The following is a 24,496-nucleotide window of genomic DNA, read 5'->3' on the forward strand; positions in this document are numbered from 1 at the left end:
CATACCTGAGGCTCCAAAGTCCTGAGTTCAATCTTCTGCACCACCATAAACCAGAGCTAAGCAGTGCTCTGATGAGAGAGAGAGAGAGAGAGAGAGAGAGAAAGACACCAGTAGCTACTTCACACTACTTGTGAAGCTTTCCCCCTGCAGGTGGGGAACCAACTTCATACAATGGTATAATATATCAGGTGGGAAGATGGATAAAAGACCTCAAGTACAGCAGCCTGGGAGGTAGTATGGTGAATAAAAACACTGACCTTACAAACATGTGGCCCTGAGTTCAATTCTTGGTGTTGAATTTGCCAGAGTAATATACTGGCTCTTTCTCAGGAAAAAAAAAAATCAAGTTCAAGTCCCACTGCTCTTCAGGATTCAGGGAAGGTCAAGAGGCTTTGTGAGCCAGGGAGACTTGGGGAGGGGTCCATTCTTGTCACCACGGCACTGTCCTCTGTCTCAATGTTCTAGTTCTGTTGAGACTCAGGAGGCTCCATGGACACAGAGACATGGCACAGGGAATCCTCTTCTCTCAGAAGACTTTGGTGATTTCGGGAAAGGAACTTGGACCTCAGTCCTCAGAGGTCTGGGGGGTGAGTTGGTGACAGACTGGAAATGAATAAACTTGCTTAGAGCCTAGTCAGGTGCACCCTCTATACAGGTGCTCTGATGACAGTCATAATGCTGACACTTTGTCCCCCACAGACTGCAGGACTTAGTGGAAAAGGGAAAAGAGACCAAGACGTTGAGACCTAGGAGAGAATTGGAGAATGCCACACTCTTGAGAGGCAGGGAGAGTGAGGGGCAGTCATGAAAGCTGGGATCCCACTAGGAAAAGGCAAGGACTGCACAGTATTGTCCACCAATGATGACTAATACCATGTTGCAAGGCTCTTTTCACCAGCTGGGTGAGAAGACAGGCATCCTATAACCCGGGGCAGTCCCCACAGACACTCGAGGCAGAGTGCCTGGTGTGACTTTGAACCAAACAGCCCCAAGATATGTGCTGGGAAGGGACTGTTTAACTTCTGATGCAAAAGGTATGAGATTTAAAGATTTATTCATTAAAAATTTTTAAATTTTTATTATCTTCATTTATTGGATAGAGACAGCCAGAAACTGAGAGGGAAGGGGGTAATAGAAGAGACACACCTGAAGCACTGTTTCACTACCCACAAAGCTTTCCCCCAGCAGGTGGGGACAGGGGGTGTGAACTTGGGCCCTTGCATACTGTAGCATGTGCTTAACTAGGTGTGCCATGACCTAGCCCCTTTGTTCATTTATGAGAAAAGAGAACCAGATCATCACTGGCACATATGATGCTGTGGACTGAACTTAGAACCTCATAACATTTCTCAGTTTTCCATATAACAATACAACCCTCACTAGGTCCTCTGAAGGACCTGTATTCTCCCCCCCACCCACCTCAGAGTCTTTTACTTTGGTGCAATGTTCCAATTCCAGTTCAGGTTCTACTTGTGTTTGCTCTTCTAATCTTGTTTTTCCAGACCCAGATCAGGAGACTCTAGTGACCGGGACTCAGTCAGGCAATAACAGGCATGGCCATCAGCATGTCTGCTATGGGGGCTGTATAGGCACTCAGCAGTATGCTGCCTCACTATTCCTTTTTAGCCAGGTCAGACAGAGGTCTCTTTGGGCCTAGTCAAGCTCCTCTGTAGGCCTACCACCAGTTCAAAGTGCTCCCGTGAAAGTTATGTAAGGCAGCTCCTGGAAGCAGGCCCAGGCCCAATGCTAGCTTCTCTTGGTGGCCAGCCAGGACCTGTCAGAGAACACATGCATAGCTGCCTTAGAAGCCTTAGGTAGCCGTGATCTCTCTCCCTAGTTCCTCCCCTGAGGTAGTGGCAGTTAATGAACTCCTGCCTCCAGTAGGAAATATAGGGGAGAAATAAGACTGCCCTACTCCTGTGTGACAGATGACATGCACAGAATGCCTTTTTTTTTGGGGGGGGGGGGTTACAACTATTTGTTAGGTGTTCCAGAGGTGTTTGCCCCTGGCCTCTCCAGCCTGCTGGGGGGGGGGTCACCACAGCTCCTGACCAAATGGTTAAGTATTCTTTTGGAATGAATGGTGAGCCCTTCTCTTTTCCCACCCAAGAGGAAGTTCCTGCTTTTGGGAAGTCATGATTGAAAGTTTTTTATTTTTATACTTTCTCCAACACTTGGAATTGACATCTGAGCTTTTCACACTTCTTGTGGGATTGCTTCTAGTTTTTACTGTTCTACAGATGAAACCGAGGAACCGAAATTAGTTAACCTGCCTGATACACATTGGTATCAGTGTGCTTGGTACGTTATTGAGATTGGGACTAGGCTCTGCTACTCTGAAGAATGGGGACACGGTGAATGGGTCTTCTTTGGATCACCTGCTCATATCCTGATGGATGTGCTTTGCTGGCTTTGGACGTGGTTCACGTGGAGTCGATGTTATACAACTTGGGGTCTGGCTTGTGAGTGCCTTGCATTATTGTGGGTTGCATTTGTTCTAGCTTCAAGTAGGGTTGTCCTGTGTGAGTATTCCATAAGTTACTTTAATTTTATTATTATTTATTGTTTTCAGAGGGGCTTCACTGTCCTGAACTGACTTTTTCAGATAGATAGATAGAGGTAGAGGTAGAGAAAGATAATACAACACCAAAGCTTCCCTCAGTGTGGTGGAAGCCAGGCTCAAATCTGGGTGGCATGCCTGCCAAGGCACACACCCTCCCAGGAGACTTATTTTGCTCACTTTTTTTTAAAAAAAAGGTGTACTCATTTTTATGAGAACCACAGCATCACTCAATTCTGGTATGTGTGATGCTAGGGATTGAGTTCTTAGCAACGTCGCCCCGCCAGATATTCGTCGGGATGCGGCATCATCTAAGTTCATTTCCCACGTCTACGCTCGACCGGACCTGCCAATATATGTGGATATCTTCGCCCACCCTGTCCAACGCTTGACGTCTCGTCATCCAATCTGGTCTCCTACGCCTACACTGAACTTCTCTGTTCCAGACTCTTGGAAACAGAGTTGGCAGTCAGCTGAGGTAAAGAACAAACACCTCATCACAGACCCCTGCAAGCGTCAACCCGGCTTTGACCTAGCACGTTATGATTGGGCCCTCCTCAATCGCTATCGAACAGGCCATGGCCGGTGCGCCGCTATGTTCCATCGCTGGGGAGCCAGAGACGACCCGAACTGCCCCTGTGGCTCCAGACAGACTATGACCCACATAGTCAACGACTGCCACCTCTCCAGATTCAAAGGAGGTCTCGAAACTTTACATCAGGCTCAACCTGACGCTGTTGACTGGCTACGGAAGAAGGGCAAACACTAGAAGAAGAAGCCCTGGAGGTGCTACAGTGGATAAAGCGTGAAACTGGACTTTCAAGCATGGGGTCCTGGGTTTGATTCTTGGCATTGCATATGCCAGTGATACTCTGAATCTCTCATAAGCAGTATTTTTATTAGTGGTTTAATAATGATAAAAAAAATTGTGGGATAAGAGGGGTACAATTCCATATAATCCCCACCAGTAGAGTTCTGTATTCTGTCCCCTCCATTGAAAGATTTCCTATTCTTTATCCCTCTGGGAACATGGACCAAAGATCTTTATGGGGTGCAGAAGATGGGATGTCTGGCTTCTGTAATTGCTTTTCTGCTGGACATGGGCATTGGCAGATTGATCCATACTCCCAGCCTGTTTCTGTTTTTCCCTAGTGGGGTAGGGCTCTGGAGAGGTGGGGTTCCAGGACACTTTGATGAGGTCATCTGCTCAGGGATGTCAGGTTGGCATCATGGTCTCATAAATAATCTTAAACAAAAAAAGTTGAAACCTCTTATACATAAGTGGCATGTGGCATGAGCTACCACTGCACCATCTTCTAGTCTATCCCCTAAACTTCTTCCAATCTCATGGCACTTCCCACTCTTCACAGATTCTACTGTCAACAGGATGCACATAGTAAGGCAGGCACCCTACCCAGTGACTGGTTCTCAGTCCCAAAACATAAAAAAAAAGAGCATAAATTTCCTCTAAATTTTTATTATTATTGGATAAAGACAGATAAATTGAGAGAGGAGGGAGAGAGAGAGGGAGAGAGACAGACACCTGTAGATATGCTTCACCACTCATGGAAGCTTTTCCATGGTAGGTGGAGACCATGCCCTTGAACGCTGGTCCTTGTGCACTGTAATGTTTTGCTTCATGCCCTTGAACGCTGATCCTTGTGCACTGTAATGTTTTGCTTAAGTGCGCCACTGCCTGGCCTGCGAAAGCATAACTTTCTTTTCAAATCTATGGATGGGCATTTGAACCATTTACAGTTTGGGGCTAACAGAAGAAGGTGTTGTAGATATTTTGTCTATCTTCTGGATATGAGCTCCCATTTGTCTTGTGTATACCTAAATGAGGCATTTCCTGGTCATGGTGTTTCTGTTTTGCTTTTGTAAATGCCTGGGCTTTGTTAGGAAGTTTTCCAATATGGTTGTTTAAGCTCCACGAATAATGTAAAAGACTCTCGTTTCCACCCTCAACATAATTGGTAGTCAGTTCTTTTTAGTTTGTTTTTAATTTTATTATCTTTATTTATTTACTGGATACAGACAGCCAGAAATCGAGAGGGAAGGGGGATGGATAGAGAGGGAGAGACACCTGCAGCACTGCTTCATCATCACTTGTGAAGCTTTCCCTCTGCAGGTGGAGACCAGGGACTCGAACCTGGGTCCTTGAACATTGTAACATGTGCACTCAACTGGCTGCACCACCACCTGGCCCCAGTTTTTTTTTTTTTTTGACTTATTTATTAACAATAGATAGAATGAACTAGAGGATTACTCTGGCACAAGTAATGCTGGGGACTGAACTCAGGGTTTCATGCTTTGAAGTCCAAGATTTAGTCACTGTGATACTTTCCAAGCTTCTTTTTTTTTTTTAAATATTTATTCTCTTTTGTTGCCCTTGTTTTATTGTTGTAGTTATTATTTTTATTTTTTTAATTATTTATTTATTTTTTAAAAAGATTTTATTTATTTATTCATGAAGATAGAAGGAAAGAGACAGAAAGAACCAGATGTCACTCTGGTACATGTGCTGCCGGGGATTGAACTCAGGACCTCATGCTTGAGAATCCAACACTTTATCCACTGCGCCACCTCCCGGACCACTGTAGTTATTATTCTTGATGTCATCGTTGTTGGATAGGACAGAGAGAAATGGAGAGAGGAGGGGAAGACAGAGAGGGGGAGCGAAAGATAAAGACACCTGCAGACCTGTTTCACTGCTTGTGAAGCGAGGCCCCTGCAGGTGGGGAGCTGGGGCCTCGAACCGAGATCCTTATTCCGGTCCTTGTGTTTTGCGCCACCTGCGCTTAACCTACTGCGCTACCGCCCAACTCCCTTCCCAGCTTTATTATCAGTCTTTTAGTAAAAAGGCGAAAGATTTATGCGATCTGAAGAGAAACCAGAATGTGTCAGTTCTTTTTTTTTTTTTTTTTTTTGTCCAGAGCACTGCTTAGCTCTGGCTTATGGTGATGCCGGAGACTGAACTGATGAGCTATTCTTGACATGAAATGGCAGCAAGAGTGTTGTAGTAGTGAGGGCAAGTTTGGGGAGTAGAGGGTGAAGTGCTATAATGATATGCTATAGTGATGTCCCAGTGGGCTCAGGAGAAAATGAAGATAGTGAAGCTAAGAGTACTACAAGGCAGGCAGAAACAAGTCAGCCATAAATAAACTGCTAGGCTAATGAAAAGATAACTGGATAATTTTGTGGCTAGCTACTAAGAGACTAATGACAACATTATTCACATACATACACAGACAGCGTGGTGCTTGAAGTATTTAGCAGCTAATGTGGCAGGGGCACTGCCCAATCATAAGTGTGCCTGCTAGGAAAACAAGCATGTGTATACTGCCTGGAAGCTCTGCCTTACTCATAGGTCTTGACCTTAGCAGTTAAATATTGGAGTCAGGCTGTCTGAGCAGTGCCTGAGCTCATCCTCCTTGCTCCACGACAAGAACGAAGCGCATCTGGACGCCACCCACTAGGGCTAGAGTGCTTTTGATGGTTTGGGCAAATGCCAATATTGATTGAGATCACTAAATATGGAAGTTCTGCAAAGTAAGAAACGAAATACAAACTGGCGCTTGTGACAAACTTAAGGAGTATGAAGAGGCAGAGAGGGCCTGGTTTTACAAAACGTTGTGAATGCACATTTCATTTCCATTTCATCAACTGTCCTAAATGCACAATTAAGGTGGAGGATGAAGGGACCAAGTTCCCAGGGCACTTCTCTCCCTGATGAGCTGAGGTCATCAACTTGCCGCCCCCAGTAGGCCTGGGGGTTTAAGAAACACACAGCGCCCTCAAAGTCGCCCCAGACAGGGTGGGCACGTTTATCCTAGAACTCTGGACGCACAATTGAACCCAATTTCCAGAAAAAACGACCCGCTTTATGTACAAGTGTATCCTGAGCACTAAGGGGATTGCCACAAGGAGCCGAAAATAGTCGCTGCTCCCCGGGGCAATGCCGAATTGTCGCCCACTTGGGGAAAGCTCCCCACCTCCTCCCCACGTTCGGGGAAAGTGCCAGCTGGGACCTGTGTCGCCACCTCCTCTCCTTGCAGGGGACGCCCCGAGGGCCCGCAGGATCCTCCATCCGAGAAGGTGAGTGGGCGGCCCTGCTTGGTAAGGTGGGCTCTTCGGTGGAGGGCGGGCACCTAGTTGGGAGGACCCAGGGCCATTATTATTATTATTATAGACAGACACCTGCAGCCCTATTGAGGCTTTCCCCCCTGCAAGGGGCTTGAACCTCAGTCCTTGTGCACTGTAATGCGTGTGCTTTATCAGGAGCGCCAGCGCCCAGATCCTTTCAGGGTTTTTCAGCGCTAGCGCTCCCACCTCCGCCCCGCCTCTCCTACCTCGCAGCGGCCGGAGACTCAGACCAATCAATCACCAGATAAGATCACATGCCTAGAATAGAAACGCTGATTGGTGAAACTGGGACCAATCAGCGGACCGACGCGTTCGGCGGGTTTGTCCGGCCTGAGGGGGTATGGTCGCTGGCGCCAGGCGACCGGAAGAGGCGGGGCCCGGGCCGGAGCGGCGGGCTGTGTCCGGAGGGCGTGTCTGAGGAGTGGCGCTGGGCGGGTGAGGCGGTCCGACTGTATGCTTGGTCGGCACTGCAGACATCATCGCCGTATCATTCTTTGAGCCGCAGCGGGCTCTTCGGGGGCCCCTCGGGGTCCGTGAGGTCTGTCAGGATGCACTCACGCCCCGAGCGCGTCATGACAGGCAAGTGCACCTCTGAGTCCTGCTGCGGGTGTGGGAGCACTGCTCCTGGAGCCCCCGACTCGCCCTGTTCCCGGAGTCACACGGGCTGCTCCCAGCTCCAGCCTCCGAATCTGATGGAGGAGTCGCCCCCGTCAGCCACCTCGGGGAGACCCAGTTCACTGTCTATTCACTCGGGGCGGGGCGGGGGGCGTCTCCTAGTCCCCAGAGAAAACTGCTTCCTTGGGGCCTGGCGGTGCACACCTGGTTAAGCACAGATAGCACCATACACAAGGACCCTGGAGGGAGGGTGCTTTTCACGAGCAGTGAAACAGGTCTGCAAGTGTCTCTCTTCTTCTCTGTCTTCCCCTCCTCTCTCAGTTTCTATCCTGTGCAATAAAAATAGAAAAAAAAAAAAAAAAGATCCCCAGGAGCGGTGTATTCTGAGTGGCCAGCGATAACCCTGATGGCAAAACAAAACCAAACCAAACTCTGCCTCCCTTCCCCTTGTTATTGGGAATTATATCTTAAGACACCTGGGAAGATCCTTCCAGAATTACTGAGGAGAGCCGAACTTTCAAGCCACGAAGCTGGGGGTGGCCCAGACTCCCTGTCGCCTGGGGGACCCATTCTGGAGGCAAAATGACCTCTTAAGACCTCTGCAGATGTACAGCCTCTGCAGAATAGGAGATTGTTTTCCTTAACCTCCGCACAAAGTCCCAGAATGATTGCCATTGAGTTAACTTGAGCGGTGACATCCTTCAACTCATTTGACACCAGCAGCAACTTCATCTTCCTGATTGGGGTGTGGCAGGTCCAGCCCTGAGGATGGATCCTCCCCCAACTTCCCTCTTCTCTCCCCCACAAAGGAAACAGTTGTGCTGGGAGTCCTACTAGGAGCTTGGATGCTATGTAAGGAAAGGTATCAAGTCCTATCTGTACCAAGTCCCATTATCACTAGGGGAGTTGAATCTAATGGCCTGAGATGTCAGTAATGACAGTTATTGTGATAATATTGAAACAAGACAGTTGACATCACTCTTCAGTTGTCCATGTCTCAAAGCACTCTGACACATTACTCTAACGGAGACAGGCTTTGCTTTGTGCTTGATTTATACCGATAGAAGATAGATATGGCTGAAGTTCTAGCCATCTGTTGGTTGAATAAAGAAGACTGCCACAGAGGACAATTGACAGAGGACCTAGTGGGGGTTGTATTGTTCTATGGAAAACTGGGAAATGTTATGCATGTACAAACTATTGTATTTACTGTCGAATCAAAACATTAATTCCCCAATAAAGAAATTTAAAAAAAAAGAAAAAAAAAAGAAGACTGCCACAGAAACTGTAGTTTCAAGTGGTTTGTCATCCCAGAGACAAATCACCTAGCCTTTTATACTGGAAAGGATTTTAGTCAATGTACAGGTTTTTTTTTTTTAATTAGGGGGATTAATAGTTTACAGTGAGTACAGTTGTTGGTGCATGTATAAAATTTCTCAGCAGTCTGCAAAACACTCTCACCATTTTGCACCTGGATCTGAAAGTTCCTCCTCCCCACTGAGTTCTTTTCTTTGGTGCAATACACCCAATGTACAGTTTCTGACAATGTTTTTCTTCCTCAGTATCTCAAGTAAGTTGAAGTATTGATAAAACTGGAAGTCTAGAGTCGGGCTGTAGCACAGCGGGTTAAGCGCAGGTGGCGCTAAGCTCAAGGACCGGCATCAGGATCCCGGTTCGAGCCCCCGGCTCCCCACCTGCAGGCAGGTCCCTTCACAGGCAGTGAAGCAGGTCTGCAGGTGTCTGTCTTTCTCTCCCCCTCTCTTTCTTCCCCTCCTCTCTCCATTTCTCTCTGTCCTATCCCACAACAACGACATCAATAATAACTACAACAATAAAACAACAAGGGCAACAAAAAGGAATGAATAAATAAAATAAAAAACAACAACAAAAAAACTGCAAGTGTAGATAGATGTTATGATTGGCAGCTCTGTGTCTTGGAAAGTGTCAGGCGGAATCTTCCAGTCATTTCCAAAGGAAAGGGCCTAACATAGGCTTAGTGGTATTCTTGAAGCAAGTAGGTCTAGAAATCCAGGGTCCCATAATATCCCAGTGCCTGGGTACATGAATGCACAAACACCTGCTTCTGATGTCACTCTGTACCTGTTCTTAGGCTCAAAGGATGATCCCTTCTGTCTCTGAGGTTTAATGATGTGAGTTAGTCTCAATAAGACTGTTCCAGGCCTTTAGTACTCTCGATCCCAATTTACACAAAGTCTGGAACTTTCTAAACCTTCCTGTTCTTTTCTAGGAAAAGCACACTTCAAACTTCTGAGAAAGAAGTATGCCTCACAGAACATTTGGTAAGGAAAACAAACCCTCAGTTACTTCACCCCAACCTAGCAGGCCCTGTGGGGTGGGGAGAGTGGAGTATATTGGTTCAGAGGCAGTATCTCACAAGAGGAGTGATGGACACAGAGGTTTATAGTTCAGATGTTGTCCACCCACTACCTCCCCATCCATTCAGTTCCTCAGGGCAGCTCATGACGGATTCAGGAGATCTGGGAACTTTACCCTCTGTTATACCTGCTCTGGGCATCAGCTTCTCCGTCTACTCTGCAGAGGATGCCTCCCTCCCTCTTTTTGCTGTGGATGTTGTGTATATGGGTTGGACGTGGAAATCTTTGCAGGAGTACAGCATGTACAGATTGATGCATACAACCACAAACCAAGCAGATATCTTCCCTCTGGAGCTGACTGTACTTCCCTATAGCCAGAGGAGAAGGCAAGACTTGTTGACAGTAACATGGTCAGTGAGGTTTAGAGCCTCAAACACACTTGGTCTATATAGGTTGTGTCGTTCCCTTCGTCATGCCTTTCAAAGGGGAACTACTGTACCCTACCTTTCTAAGCTGCAGAAAGATCCCAGGCCCCTCTCTCAGCCTTTAGATGCCCTGTCTCGACCCAAGCTTCCTCACCTGTTGACTTCCAGAGACTTCTTTGGCTGGTGGTGCAAATACAGCATCATGTCTATTTCTTTCTTTTCTGATTTTTGACCAGATGTGCCCTGTCCCTGGCACCATTCATCCAAAGACCATCTGCTGTGAATGCCAGGCCAGATTCAGGGGCCACTTGCCAGTGCTTAGGAGTGAAGCAACGCTGCCTTACTGGGTCCCTCTGTCGCTGAGACCTCGCAAGCAGGTAAGTGACTTCAACCAGGTGATTTTTAGGAGCCCTGGTACTTCTCAGAATGCTATGCAGTATGTGGATGATATTTTAAAAATTCTGGGAGACATTTTTATGCTTTTAAAAATCAGAATATTGGGGAGTTGGGTGGTAGCGCAGCAGGTTAAAAATCAGAATATAGGGCTGGGGTAGATAGCACAATGGTTATGCAAAGAGACTCTCATGCCTGAGGCTCCAAAGTCCCAGGTTCAGCCCTCTGCACCACCATAAGCCAGAGCTGAGCTGAGCAATGCTCTGGTAAAAAAAAAAAATAATCACAATAAAATAAAAATACTAAAAAATTCAGAATATGAACATTTATGATGATATGATTGATATATGGTAACTCCACACAAGTAGAGTGTACTGTCTGCTAAGTCTTGACATGTGTGTATATCCATGAAACCACCACCATCATGGAGATGCTGCACATATATGTAACCCTAAAGATTTCCTTGTGCTTCTTCTTTTTTTATATTTTAAAATATTTATTTATTTTCCCTTTTGTTGCCCTTTTTTTTTTATTGTTGTAGTTATTATTGTTGTTATTGATGTCATTGTTGGATAGGACAGAGAGAAATGGAGAGAGGAGGGGAAGACAGAGAGAGGGCGAGAAAGACACCTGCAGAGCTGCTTCACCGCTTGTGAAACGAACCCCCCCTACAGGTGGGGAGCTGGGGGCTCAAATCGGGATCCTTACGCTGGTCCTTGTGCTTTGTGCCACCTGTGCTTAACCCACTGTGCTACCACCCGACTCCCCCTTCCTTTTTTTTTTTTTTTTTTTAACATTTTATTTATTTATTGAGAAAGATAGGAGGAGAGAGAGAGAGAGAGGAACCAGATATCAGTCTGGTACATGTGCTATCGAGGATTGAACACAGGACCTCATGCTTAAGAGTCCAATGCTTTATCCACTGCACCACCTCCTGGAATACCCCTGTGTTTCTTTATAACTTCACCCAACCCCCACCTGCCTAAAGTCCCAAGGAAACCAGTGATTTGTTTCTTTCATTAAAATTTGTTTGCGTTTCCTCAGGTCATATGTATGTATAAAACTGGGATCATACAGCGTGTAAACATTGTGTCTGACTTTGTAGTGTGTTGGTTTTGGTGCTTATACACATGGTTTTCTGCATCCTGTACTTCATTCTTTTTCTTTCTGTTGAGTAGTGTTCCACTGGATAAGTAGATCATCCTTTTTCCCATCCTTTTCCTTTTCATTCTCTTTGATGAAGATCACTTACTTTCAGTTTTGTCTATTATTAATAAAATAACTGTGGACATTTCTGTATGAACAGGCCTTCACTTTTTCTTGGACAAGTACCTAGGAGTGGAATTGCTGGGTAATATGGTAGATGTATGTTTAACGTGTGTGTTGATTTGTCAGGGGTCAGAAATAGGGTCTCATGTATATGAAGTATGTGTTTACCATGGAACTATATCCTTGGCCCCAGTGTTTAACTTTGTAATAAACTGTCAACAATTTTCTTTTTTCTTTCTTTCTTTTTTTAGGTGGATATTTACTTTATTTTTAATTTTTTATAGTTTTTATCTCTAAAAACGAAACACTGACAAGAACCATAGGATAAGAGGAGTACAACTCCACACAATTCCCATGACCAGATCTCCGTATCCCCTCCTCTCCCCTGATAACTTTCCTATTCTTTATCCCTCTGGGAGTATGGACCCATGGTCATTATGGGGTGCAGAAGGTAGAAGGTCTGGCTTCTGTAATTGCTTCCCTGCTGAACATGGGCATAGACAACCCATACTCTCAGCCTGTCTCTCTCTTTCCCCAGTGGGACAAGGCTCTGGGGAATCTGGGACACATTGGTGGGGTTGTCTGCCCAGGGTAGTCGGTTGGCATCACAGTAGCATCTGGAACCTGGTGGCTGAAAAGAGAGTTAACATATAAAGCCAAACAAATTGTTGACTAATCATGAACTTAGAGGCTGGATTAGTGCAGATATGGGCCCCAGATCAAATCAAATCAAATCCATGGGATTTACAGTCAACAATATTTATTTATTTATTTATTTTTTACTTTTTAAAAAAATATTTCATTTATTTATGAGAAAGATAGGAGGAGAGAGAAAGAATCAGACATCACTCTGGCACATGTGCTGCTGGGGATCAAACTCAGGACCTCATGCTTGAGAGTCCAAAGCTTCATCACTGTGCTACCTCCCAGACCACATTTTTTTTTACTTTTTTATTGTTACTGTTATTAATGTTGTCATTGTTAGATAGGGCAGAGAGAAATGGAGAGAGGAGGGGAAGACAGAGAGGGGGAGAGAAAGATAGACACCTGCAAACCTGCTTCACCACCTGTGAAGTGACTCCCCTGCAGGTGGGGAGGTGGGTGGGGGAAGGGGGCAGGACCTTTGATGGACCTTGCACTTTACGCCACATGTGCTTAACCCTTAACCACATGTGCTTAACCCTTAACCATGTGTGCTTAACTCGAGGTGCTACCACCCAACTCCCAGTCAACAATATTTATACATCTTTCCTATTTGGGAACTACTTTCTTCCCTGATCCAGCTTTCTGGTCCTTTTTACAGCTATGACATCTTCTCCCCTGACAATAACTTGGGTCCACCTACATATCAGATGTCAGGCTCAGAAAAAACAAACAAACACTAGTATAGTCATGGGCTCTTTGGAATATACCTAAAATAGGCCTACTAACTATCTACAAAACAGAGACCCCCCCCCCCAAATCTTTTTTTTTTTTCTTAAGCCGAACACTACTCAGTTTTGGTTCATGGTGGTGCAGGGGATTGAACCTGGGACTTTGGAGCCTCAGGCAAGAGAAACTCTTTGCATAACCATTATGCTATCTACCCTCCACCTGCCAACAATTTTCCAAAGTGATTGTATCATTTTAAAATATTTTCCACTAGCATTGTAATATGAGCTATAAATTCAAATGCCCTCTTCTGGCTGAGCAAGCTTTTTTCTGTTACTAGTTTCCTGAAAGTTTTTTCCCCCATCAGAAATGAATATTGGATTCTACTTGCTTATTGAAATCTTCATACTGTTTTTCTTTTTTGTCTTGTTCATATGACAAACTATAATGATTGACCTTCAGAACCTTAAACATACCTTTTTATATATTTACTTGTTTTTGTTTTAGGGTAATGCTAGTCTCATAGAGTGAGTTTAGAAATATTACCTTGTTTTCAGTTTTCTGGGAGACTTTGAGTAGAACTGGTATTATATCTTCTTTATTATATAAACTGGTATTTATATCTTTCTAGAAACACCAGTGAAGCCATGTGGGCCTCAGGCTTTCAAATTTAATTCCTTTCATAGATAAAAAGCTCTGTAAGTTATCTATTCCATCCTGAGTGAGCCTTAGTAGTATGTATCTTTCAAGGGTACTACATCATTTTTTTAATCTTTATTTATTCCCTTTTGTTGCCCTTGTTGTTTTATTGTTGTAGTTATTGATGTCGTTGTCGGATAGGACAGAGAGAAATGGAGAGCAGAGAGGAAGACGGGGTGGGGGGAAGAAAGATAGACACCTGCAGACCTGTTTCACCGCCTGTGAAGCGACTTCCCTGAAGGTGGGGAGCCCAGGGCTTGTACCGGGATCCTTACGCCAGTCCTTGCACTTTGTGCCACGTGCGCTTAACCCGCTGCGCTACAGCGGGACTCCCACTACATCATTTTTATTGAATAGATTGGTATAATGTGTTTACAGCATGCTCTTATTACTCTTTTAGTTTTAGTGGCATTTGTAATGATACTATTCTTTTAAAATAGAATCTTAAAGGTTCAGTGGCTTCAGGATGACTTAAGTTATAGAAATTTCCTGTGCTATCTGAAATAGAATTTTCCTAACTGGTATATTATTGACTTAGTAATATATTTTTGGGGTTTTGGGAATGCTAATTTTTTCCATATCAATGAAAAAAGAATATTGGAAGAGCTATCTTTATTTATTTTTTAGATTTTTTTAAAAAATATTTTAAAATATTTATTTATGTATTTATTCCCTTTTGTTGCCCTTCTTGTTTTATTGTTGTAGTTATTATCATTGTTGTTATGGATGTTGTTGTTGTTGGATAGGACAGAGAAATGGAGAGAGGAGGGGAAGATAGAGAGGGGCAGAGAAAGAGAGTTATCTATAGACCTGCTTCACCACCTGTGAAGCAACTCCCTTGCAGGTGGGGAGCCGGGGGCTCCAACCAGGATCCTTAGACCAGTCCTTGTATTTTGCGTGTGTGCTTAACCTGCTGTGCTGCAGCCCAACTTCTTCTATCTTTATTTTTTAAGGTTTTATTTATTTATTAGTGAGCAAGTTAGTAGGAGAAGGAAAGAACCAGATATCACTCTGGTACATATGCTGCTGGGGATTAAACTCAGAACCTCATGCTTGAGAGTCCAAAGCTACATCTATTGCACCACCTCACAGACTACTGTAAGAGCTGCCTTTATAGCTGAAAGCAGAAACCCAGAGAGGCAACATGTTGTGCCCATGCCTTTGCCTATGGGGTACTGGGCTCAGGACAGAGCCAGTCTCCTGACTCAGCCCATCTTCCACTACAGGGATGCAGATGTGGGAAATAGGGACCAGGGAGCTTTTGATGTCAATCACTCCACGAATATCATCAAAGGAAGATCATGCATTTGAGATACACTTTTGGGAGGGGGTGCAGGGAAGCTCTCCAGGCCCTGCTTCGACCCAGGCTGTTGGAGGCATGGTTCCATCCCTTTGGGGCCTTCCTTCTCTTCCCTTCCTCCATTAGATCCAAAAGATGATCCGGTTTTACACTCCCCAGACCACCAAGGCGTGTCCCTGCTCTTGCCACCGCTTTGGGGGCCACCTCCCAATGCCTCGGGATCAGGCAGTGATGCCCTACTGGGTGCCACCAGTCCTGAGGTTTACCAGGAAGGTAAGAGGAAGGTTTGACCCAGTGAGAGGGTGGGGAAGGATGCGGGGTCCTTTGCCCACATTGGCGTCCATAGATCTCCAGGGGTCAGCTGGTAGCCTAGCGCTGCTTGGGGAGAGCTGAGTTGGGTATCCTGATGGGTGCTGGGAAGGGTCAAAGTGCTTTGATGGGGACAGCTCTCACTGCTGCCACCTCTTCTGCCATCTCCTCTGCTGTTCTTCCTTTTTTTTTTTTTTTTTTTCCCCTTTGCCTCTTTCTCTCTACCTCACTCACCTCCTTTCCTCATCTCTGCCTCACCCTGTGCTTGTAGTCCCAGCCCTTGCAGGTATGAGGGAGGGAGGGTCTCTGTTCATCTCCACAGTTCCCCTGCTCCATGGCTACAGGGAGGGCGATGGAGGACAGATCTGACCTTCTTTTCACCCTCAGTGCTTTTCTCAATGTCCTGGGTCCAAGGCTTCCTTTCTTCCATATACTAGTTGCTGATTTTCATCAAATCAAGCTGTCCTCAGTATTAAGACCCAGCAGTCCTTGTAAAAGGCAAACATGACTCCTTCCTTGAGGTTTCCAGATCAAATCACTGGACCCCTCTTGGTGGGTCACCAAGCTGAACATACTTGCCTGCATTCTTTTCTTTTAGGTATTGAAAAGGCGGCAGACTTTGAAAGGCATGCAAGGTAACTTAGTGTATCGTGTCTCTACTCCCTCTCTCCCCAGCAAATGTTGGAATAGGGGACTTTTGTCTGCTCATGGATGGCACACTTCCTACCTCATTTTTCATCCATAATCACCCCCATATTTTCCCAGTGAACTCAGAGCCTCAGACTGCTATCTGTCAGCACTGGCTCCAGAGTACAGCCAACTTGTTTCTGGAGTTAGATGGTATTTAAAGTGTGTGTGTGTGTGTGTGTGTGTGTGTGTCTGTGTCCCAGGGTACTGGTCAGCATTGACTTATGGTATTGTGGGGGATTGAGCCTGGTTCTATGGAGCCTTCGGCATTTCAGTCTATTTGAGTAACCATTATGCTATCTACCCCACTCAAAGTGTGTTTTTTATTGCTCTACTTTTCTATTATACTTCATGACACATATGTATCATAGGTCTATGGCATATATATATGTGTGTGTGTATATTTATGTTCACATGACAAACTACTTTGTCCTCATCCACATTCATGACAGTGCAAACTCACGTGTTTATATTCATGATGTAGTGTATCTTTACTACACAGTATGTCACATTCATATGTTTGTGAGCATATGTACATTCATGGATTTATGTCATAGTATATTAGGAAACAGTATCTCTTCATCACCTTTTCTTTTCTCTTGAAATTTTTTTCCAGAGGCTTTATTTATGTATTCATGGGAGAGGGATAGCATCACCCTGGCACATGTGATGCCAGAAATTGAATCCAGGACCTCATACTTGAGAGTCGAATACTTTTATCTACTGAGACACCTCCTGGGTTGCCCAACTTTTACTTTTTTTTGTCTTTAAAATGAGCAGATAGGACTTGCACTTGAAGGCACTTTCACCAGCACTGATGGCTGACATGTCTGCTTTTTGTCTGTGCTACACGTTGAGTGGAGGAGGGGACATGATCTGTGGGCTTGTGTCATGACCTCCCTCTGCCATGCTCTGTCAAACTCTGCATAATGAGTAACCCTTGACAGAATCTGAAGGAGGGGCAGAGCAGTACTGAGAGGTTAGATGAGTGAGTTGTGAGATGGATGAGTAATTTGAGCTCCCCCCAGAGCTGGAGGTTAGGAGTTAGGCAGAAATATCTTGGGAAATGAATGTTGTCAGCCAACACATCCACTTGTTAGTGCTGCAAAAAGAAATATTTTCTTTGGATCTAAAAGTAACGCAATTGGTAGGAGTATAAATTGTCCCCGCTTTTCTGGGGGTGCAGTTGGTAACATCTGTCATATTTTCTGACTAGGTAGAGCTAGCCTGTGTCTGGGTAATGTCTTCCAATCTCCCCCACACTACCCCTGTCTGCAGCAGTGAGTTTGTTGGCCAGATATTGAAATCAACATCTCAGTGGGAAGGTGGACACGAGTGGGGGTGTATTAGAGCTGTAGCACTTGCTACCTAAGGTGTTCTGCTGCTAGAGACAGTGACTTGCACCCAGATAGAATAACTTGGAAAGATTCTTCCAGGCATATCCTAATGTGGAAAAGCAAGCATTGTCAAAGTCTGTAGAGGAAGGCTCTATCAATGTCAATTTAACAAGCTAAATCTGTTTGGGTTTAGATGAAGATCTGGGTTGTATGTGTCAGAGCTGACAATCACAGGGAACTGTGCAGGTTGCAAAAGGGGATAGGTAAAGACCCTGCAAAGAGAAAACTCTGAGTGGTGTATTAAGAATGAAACAGAAAACAAACAGAAAACCCCTCCAAAAAAAAAAAAAAAAGAAAGAAAGAAAGAAACAAAGCAGTGTGTAAGTTCAAATTTCAAGTTAAAGAATCAGTAGTAACTTAACTAAAATAATTCTATGGGGGGGCCAGGTGATGGCACACCTGGTTGAACACACATGTTCCAATGTGTAAGGACCCAGGTTCAAGCCCGTGGTCCCCGCCTGAAGGGGGGAAAGCTTTGCAAGTAGTGAAGCAGTGTTGCAGTTGTCTCTCTGTCTCTCTCCCTCTCTCCCTCTCTATCACTCCCTTCCCTTTCCATTTCTGGGTCTCTCTATCCAATAAATAACTAAACATAATTCTATGGCAGTGAGATGAGAATAATAGAAGAAACTTCCACATAGTCACACATTTGTGGATTTACTTATTTATTTTTAGTCTGTGAGTGAGGAGAGTGAGAGACAGTAGAGAACTTATCTAGTCTGTGTGGTACTAGGGGTTAGTATGCAAATCCTGTGCTTTACCCTCTGACCACACCCTTGGCCGTAGAGAATTTCAGACACTGAAATCAACTCCCATGTTCTCATCACAGTTTCAGTCATTACCATCTCCTCATCAATCTGATTTTATCTGAGTTTCATTCACTCAATTCTCACCTTTAAAAGAAAGAAAAAAAAAGTAAATACTATTTCTTTCCTGGTGTTACAGTCTTTCTGGGACACCCAGCTTTCTTGCCCTGGATTCTGCAGGGTTCTCAGGTATTCAGTTTTACAAACTCTAGGGGTACCCTGCCCCCACACCTGCCTGAGCCTGACTTTTTCCTTCTTACCTAGAAGCCTCCCTGGATTTGCGTTCCTGGTACAACCGCTGGCGGATCTGCTGTGATGGGCATCTCCTCCTCAAGTGGCAGCAGCTTCAGGCTCTTCAACAAGATGAGCTGCCTGCCCCAGGGTGGGGAATGAACCCCCCGACTCCCTTCCTACCCAACAACCTCAACTTCCTGACCTTCTTCCAGGCTATCCTGAAAGTCATTGCAGTCATTCGGTGAGCGGGTATGGGCCAGAGCAGTGGTGTCAAAGGTTTCTCACTCTCTTTACTTTCTGGACTGCTTCACCCAGAGACTAGGGTGGTTTAGTTGAGTCAAGGATGTGTGAGAACTTGGCTATAGTTCACCTAAAGAGTGTAGGCTAGGCATAGCTGTGATTACTGTTATCTTTGTGCAGAGTCTTGAGTGATAGATGTCATTGAAAACTTAATGCAAGAGTAAGCAGATCTGGGCTCGTGGAATAGCTCACTTGGATAGTGTGCTGCTTTGCTATGTTTGTGACCCAGGTTTGATCCCAACCCTCACTGCTTTGAAGGAAGATTTAGCGTTATTTTATCTTTCAATCTCTTTCTGCCTCTCTGCATAACTTAACAAAAAAAGAGTGAACATGCACTCAGATTTGAGTGATGGGGCACTGGGGAAATCTTAGGTCTCCCATACCTTCTACCTCTTCCCTGTTTGCAAGTTTTAACATTGTCTTGTCCTCCAAAGATGACTCCCAGGCTTCATAAATATTTGTCATGCCACAGATTAATCAGTCTTAGACCGGTTTACCCAGTCAGCCCTCTGGTATTTGAACACAACTTGGCAGGTGCCTTTTCCCTGGTCCAGTCCCAACTAGCAAGGCTCCATATTAGACAGCCCTTTCCCAGTGGTGCTGGACCCACCAGCCTTGCTCAGACCCTGCATTCCTCCTTTCCCCAGGGTCAGCCCCTGGGGGGGTCAAGTCAGCATCTCTCCTTAGCTGACTGCTTCCATAGTTTGCCTGTCTGACAAGGCCTAAGAACAGCTCCCCACCACCCCATTTACCTGTTCTTTCCACCACTGCCTCATTTATTTCTCCTAGTCAAGTTTTCTCACAACCACTATGTGTGAATACATACACAAAGCTTTGTGAATAGTAAGTGTGCAAATACATAATAATATGTAAATTGTACACAGTTTGAATTTACATAGATGAACTTGTTTGCTTGTAAGTGGACTCCTCCACATAGTTGTAAGAGGAACATTCTAGAAAAGGTCTAGTGGCTAACACTGGTTGTAGGTATCCTTTGCTGGAGTTTTTAAGTTGTTCACAGTAAGAGGTTGACTTAGTTTTTTTCATTTGATTATGGTGAAAGCTGATAATCCCTCTCTTCTGTGTTCCTGCACCCCTTTTCCCAGTGTTAGGCTGAGGTTACCTGAAACTTCTGTGGTCACAGGTGACTCTGTGATCACATCCATATATGACCAAGAAGGTCTGTAGCTTTGCTTGGTCTTTGAGCATGTGGGGGTGGGTGGGTCATGATAAAGGATTTCTCATATATATGTATATAATTTATTTATTTTGGATAGAGACAGAAATTGAGAGAGAGAAGGAAGATAGGGAGGGAGGGGGAGAGAGAGAGAGAGACCTATAGCACTGTTTCACTGCTCATGAAACTTCCCTCCTGCAGGTGGGGACCAGGAGCTTGAGTCTGGGTCCTTGTGCACTGTAATGTGTGCTCTCAACCTGGTGCACCACCACCACCCATATCCAAGGATTTCTTTCTTTGCTTTCCATAGGGACTTGTCTTTGTTTTTATGTCTACCACCTCAATATTATTTTTTTTCTGCCTCCAGGGTTATTGCTGGGGCTTGGTACCTGCACTACCAGTCCACTGCTCCTGTTGGCCACCCCCCCCCCCATTTTATTGGCTAGGACAGAGAGAAATTGAGAGGGGAGGGGGAAATAGAGAGGGGGACAGAAGGGAAGACACCTTCAGACCTGCTTCACTGCTTGTGAAGTGACCCTCCTGCAGGTGGGGAGCAGGAGGCTTGAGCTGGGATCCTTGCTCAGGTCCTTGCACTTATTACTATGTGCGCTTAACCTGGTGTGCCACTGCCCGCCCCAATATCAAATTTCACTTGACTCGGATGTATCACCTCTGGAAAGAACGAAGAAAGAAATTAAAAATGGGAAATGATCAGTAGATATCAGGGTAGGACCAAATGACAATTGGCTACATGTTGAATTGCCTCACAAATTGGAAAAAAGGGGAGTTGGGTAGTAGAGCAGTGGTTTAAGCGCATATGGCACAAAGTGCAAGGACCAGTGTAAGGATCCTGGTTCGAGCCCTTGGCTCCCCACCTGCAGGGAAGTCGCTTCACAGGTGTTGAAGCAGGTCTGTAGGTGTCTTTCTCTCACCCTCTCTGTCTTCCCCTCCTCTCTCCATTTCTCTCTGTCCTATCCAACAATGACAACAACAATAACTACAACAATAAAAAAAGGGCAACAGGGAGTCCATCGGTAGCGCAGTGGGTTAAGCGCACATGGTACAAAGCGCAAGGACCAGCTTAAGCATCCTGGTTGGAGCCCCAGCTCCCCACCTGCAGGGGAATCGCTTCACAAGCGGTGAAGCAGGTCCGCAGGTGTCTGTCTTTCTCTCCTCCTCTCTGTCTTCCCCTCCTCTGTCCATTTCTCTCTGTCCTATCCAACAACAGTGACATCAATAATAGCTACAACAATAAAACAGAAGGGCAACAAAATGGAATAAAATAAATAAATATTAAAAAAAGTAAAAAAAAAGGGCAACAAAAGGGAATAAATAAATATTTTAAAAAAATTGGAAAGAAGAAGGGGGAAGACCTGGGAGAGATGGAAAAAGAAAAGATGCCTGGCTCCAATTCTAGAGACTGTGAATAAATTTACATGGGGAGGGGACTAGACACACTACTGCTTTGATTTTCATTTACCCCAAAGTATAATATTCAAGATTGGTTTCCTTCATGGAGAGTTTCCTGATTCTAGGCCCCTGGATACTGGTACTTCCCTGTATCCCTTTCTTGTATCACTCCTCAAGGATGGAGCACACACGGAGAACCCAAATGACGGTGGGAGTACTTCCACTGTCCACCCCCTGAGGCTCTCCAGCAGACCCTGCTCAGGGCTGCTTGGCTTAGCTTGGGGGGATAAATAGTTCCTAGTAACTGCCTTTCTCTTTGCTTTCCAGCCATTTTTTTTGGGTTTGAAGTTGGACTCTTCAGCTACAGTCGAGAACATCAGCAGAAATGTCAGTCACAGTCAAGGTCTTTAACAAAGTCATCAGATCAGGAGGAGCCAGTCATAGCCATTGTTTTCTCAGATCATATCATTCACACCTAAGATTCAGATCCAGATGACCAGTAGGGGGTTCTTAGTTGTTTCAAAGTTGCCATAAGTGTGGGTAAAATCCTGTTATGAATTTGTTCAATAAATGTTATTTGTGAAACTCTAAAGTAGTCACTTTTTTAAAAAAGTGGGTGCTGGGGCCTCATGCATATGTGATTCCACCACTCTTGGGCCATTGGTTTTGTTTTTTTTTTCCCCAAGAGAAAGTGAGAGAAACAAAAAGGGAAATAAATCAGAACATTTCTCTATTATCTGTAGAGCTTCCCCTAGTGCTAAGGTCTTCCCATGTGGTGCCAGGGTTCAAACTGAGGGTCCCTTGCATGGTAAGGAAAGAGCTCTACTAGGTAAGCTGTTTTCTGGCCCTTAAATTAATTAATTTTATTTATAATTTATATTTTACTGTTTGTTTTAACGTCACAAGTGACCTCTGGTTTTCCTTTAGAAAGAAAAGGCTTAAGGGACCAGGTGTTACAATGTACAGTGTTGAGCCCCCAGTCCCCACCTGCAGGGGGAAAGCTTTGCAAGTGGTGAAGCAGTGCTGCAGGTATCTCTCTGGCTTTCTCTCTCTCTATCTAAATGGTTTAAGCATGTTTCTGGTAGGCCTCACTAAGTATATAAAATTCTTTAATTAAAATTTTTTTTTCTCTTTTTTTTTAAAATATTTATTTTATTTATTTATTCCCTTTTGTTGCCCTTGTTGTTTTATTGTTGTAGTTATTATTGTTGTTGTGGTTGTTGGATAGGACAGAGAGAAATGGAGAGAGGAGGGGAAGATAGAGAGGAGGAGAGAAAGATAGACACCTGCAGACCTGCTTCACTGCCAGTGAAGCTACTCCCCTGCAGGTGGGGAGCCGGGGTTCGAGCCAGGATCCTTATGCCAGTCCTTGTGCTTTGCGCCACCTGTGCTTAACCCACTGTGCTACAGCCCGACTCCCAATTTTTTTTTTTTTTTTTAACCAGAGCACTGTTCAGCTCTAGCTTATGGTGGTATAGGGGATTGAACCTGGGACTTTGGAGCCTCAGGCATGAGAGTCTGTTTGCATAACCATTATGCTATCTACCCTCCACCCAGTATATAAAATTCTATGTGATTTGAAACCTTTTTTTAAATGTATACTGTCTTTTTTTTTATTATTTTATTTATAAAAAGGAAACACTGACAAAACCATAGGATAAGAGGGGAACAACTCCACACAATTCCCACCACCAGAACTCCGTATCCCATCCCCTCCCCTGATAGCTTTCCTATTCTTTATCCAGGGTCATTATGGGGTACAGAAGGTAGGAGGCCTGGCTTCTGTAATTGCTTCCTCACCCTTCCCTTGCCTATGAATTTTCTGGAAGCCTGACTGCAAGAGCCACTAGAGGGCAGTGTGCAATTTCTCTCTGGATGCCTCGGAGATGCTGGAGATTATAGACTTCCTTATACTGTTGGGGAAGATGCAGAGTCCGAGGAGTATGGGAACATGGAACATGGGCTTATGAGACTTCCTGGTAGTCAGAGCATCGAAACAGTATAAAAGAATATAGTGGACAGAGGAGAATGTTTAGGGAGAGGGAAGAAAACTTCCTGTGAAGTGTGTGGAGGTGGTAGTGTAGCAGGGGTGTAAGAGGTCCTCTCTAAGCTCTGCCTGTAGGGTGCTAGACCAACATCTACATGGAAGAATCACGAGAGACAACCATGTTTCAGGGAGATAGGTATTTATTGAGACAAAGCAGGGATAGAAAAGGAAATACACACTTTACAGGCATGTAGAGTTGAGAGATAGATAGGTGGGTGGGGAATGTGAGGAGTGAGGAGTTTTCAGGTCTTCTAATATCAGCTTAGTTTTTGCCAGAGCACTGCTCAACTCTAGTTTCTCTCTTGTTTTACTGTTGTAGTTGTTATTGTTGTTATTGATGTCATCATTGTTGGATAGGACAGAGAGAAATGGAGAGTGGAGGGGAAGACAGAGAAGGGGAGAGAAAAACAGACACCTGCGGACCTGCTTCACTGCTTGTGATACAACTCCCCTGCAGGTGGGGAGCTGGTGGCTTGAACAGAGATCCTTACACGGGTCCTTGCACTTTGCGCCACATACGCTTAACCCGCTGCGCTACCGCCAGACTCCCTCAACTCTAGTTTCAAATGGTGCAAGGGATTGAACCTGGGAGCTCATAGTTCAGGTATGAGAGTCACTTTGCATAACCATTAATGTTATCTTCCTAGCCCAGTTCTTCTAATTTTTATACTGGCTTGTGGGCATGCTTGGGATCCAGAGGGGATTTACTTCAGCCATTGTCTTCAGGAACTTATATCTGCATTCATTTGCATTTTATGGCCTTAGCAGTCAGGTAAAAAGGGAGATCCCTGTGCTAGGCTTCTGGCTCCTCTTCCTGGCTACTTGCAGAGTACAAGGGGGAGGGCTTGCTAATGTTCCTCCTCCAGGTCTCTTTCCTTAAGCATCCCCTCCCCCAACAGTAGTGTGCAGAATGCTCTTGTGATTAATAGCAGTTTGAGATGTCAGTCTTTTTAGAGTGCAAAGGCCTCAAAACTATTGATCAGATTATGTTCTTAGATCTGGTAGTGGGAACAGTGTG

General features: G+C 44.9%; 1 protein-coding gene across 7 annotated transcripts; it reads left to right on the top strand.

Moving 5' to 3' along the window:
- The first annotated feature begins 507 nt into the window (after positions 1 to 507).
- Positions 508 to 22,023, top strand: C2H16orf95 (chromosome 2 C16orf95 homolog). Of its 7 annotated transcripts, XM_060185046.1 has the most exons (9): positions 508 to 578; positions 700 to 1,034; positions 6,619 to 6,658; positions 9,570 to 9,621; positions 10,319 to 10,459; positions 15,241 to 15,387; positions 16,022 to 16,058; positions 18,575 to 18,785; positions 20,389 to 22,023. In XM_060185046.1, exons 5-9 carry the CDS (start codon positions 10,319 to 10,321, stop codon positions 20,465 to 20,467), a joined length of 615 nt encoding a protein of 204 aa, XP_060041029.1. In that variant the 5' UTR covers positions 508 to 578; positions 700 to 1,034; positions 6,619 to 6,658; positions 9,570 to 9,621; the 3' UTR covers positions 20,468 to 22,023. The 7 variants fall into 7 exon arrangements, with proteins under 7 accessions (XP_060041029.1, XP_060041024.1, XP_060041023.1 ...); XM_060185041.1 differs by lacking the exons at positions 508 to 578; positions 700 to 1,034 and having other exon boundaries at positions 4,209 to 6,658; positions 15,274 to 15,387; XM_060185040.1 differs by lacking the exons at positions 508 to 578; positions 700 to 1,034 and having other exon boundaries at positions 4,215 to 6,658.
- Positions 22,024 to 24,496: the final 2,473 nt, after the last annotated feature.

The sequence above is a fragment of the Erinaceus europaeus genome, chromosome 2 (genome assembly GCF_950295315.1).
Source record: "Erinaceus europaeus chromosome 2, mEriEur2.1, whole genome shotgun sequence".
Taxonomy (NCBI): domain Eukaryota; kingdom Metazoa; phylum Chordata; class Mammalia; order Eulipotyphla; family Erinaceidae; genus Erinaceus; species Erinaceus europaeus.

Coding starts and splice junctions, on each gene's coding strand:
- C2H16orf95 (XM_060185040.1), top strand. CDS start 6,519: ATGCCGAATTGTCGCCCACTTGGGGAAAGCTCCCCACCTCCTCCCCAC. Junction 6,659..9,569: donor AGGATCCTCCATCCGAGAAG/GTGAGTGGGCGG, acceptor GTTCTTTTCTAG/GAAAAGCACACTTCAAACTT. Junction 10,460..15,240: donor CGCTGAGACCTCGCAAGCAG/GTAAGTGACTTC, acceptor TTCCTCCATTAG/ATCCAAAAGATGATCCGGTT.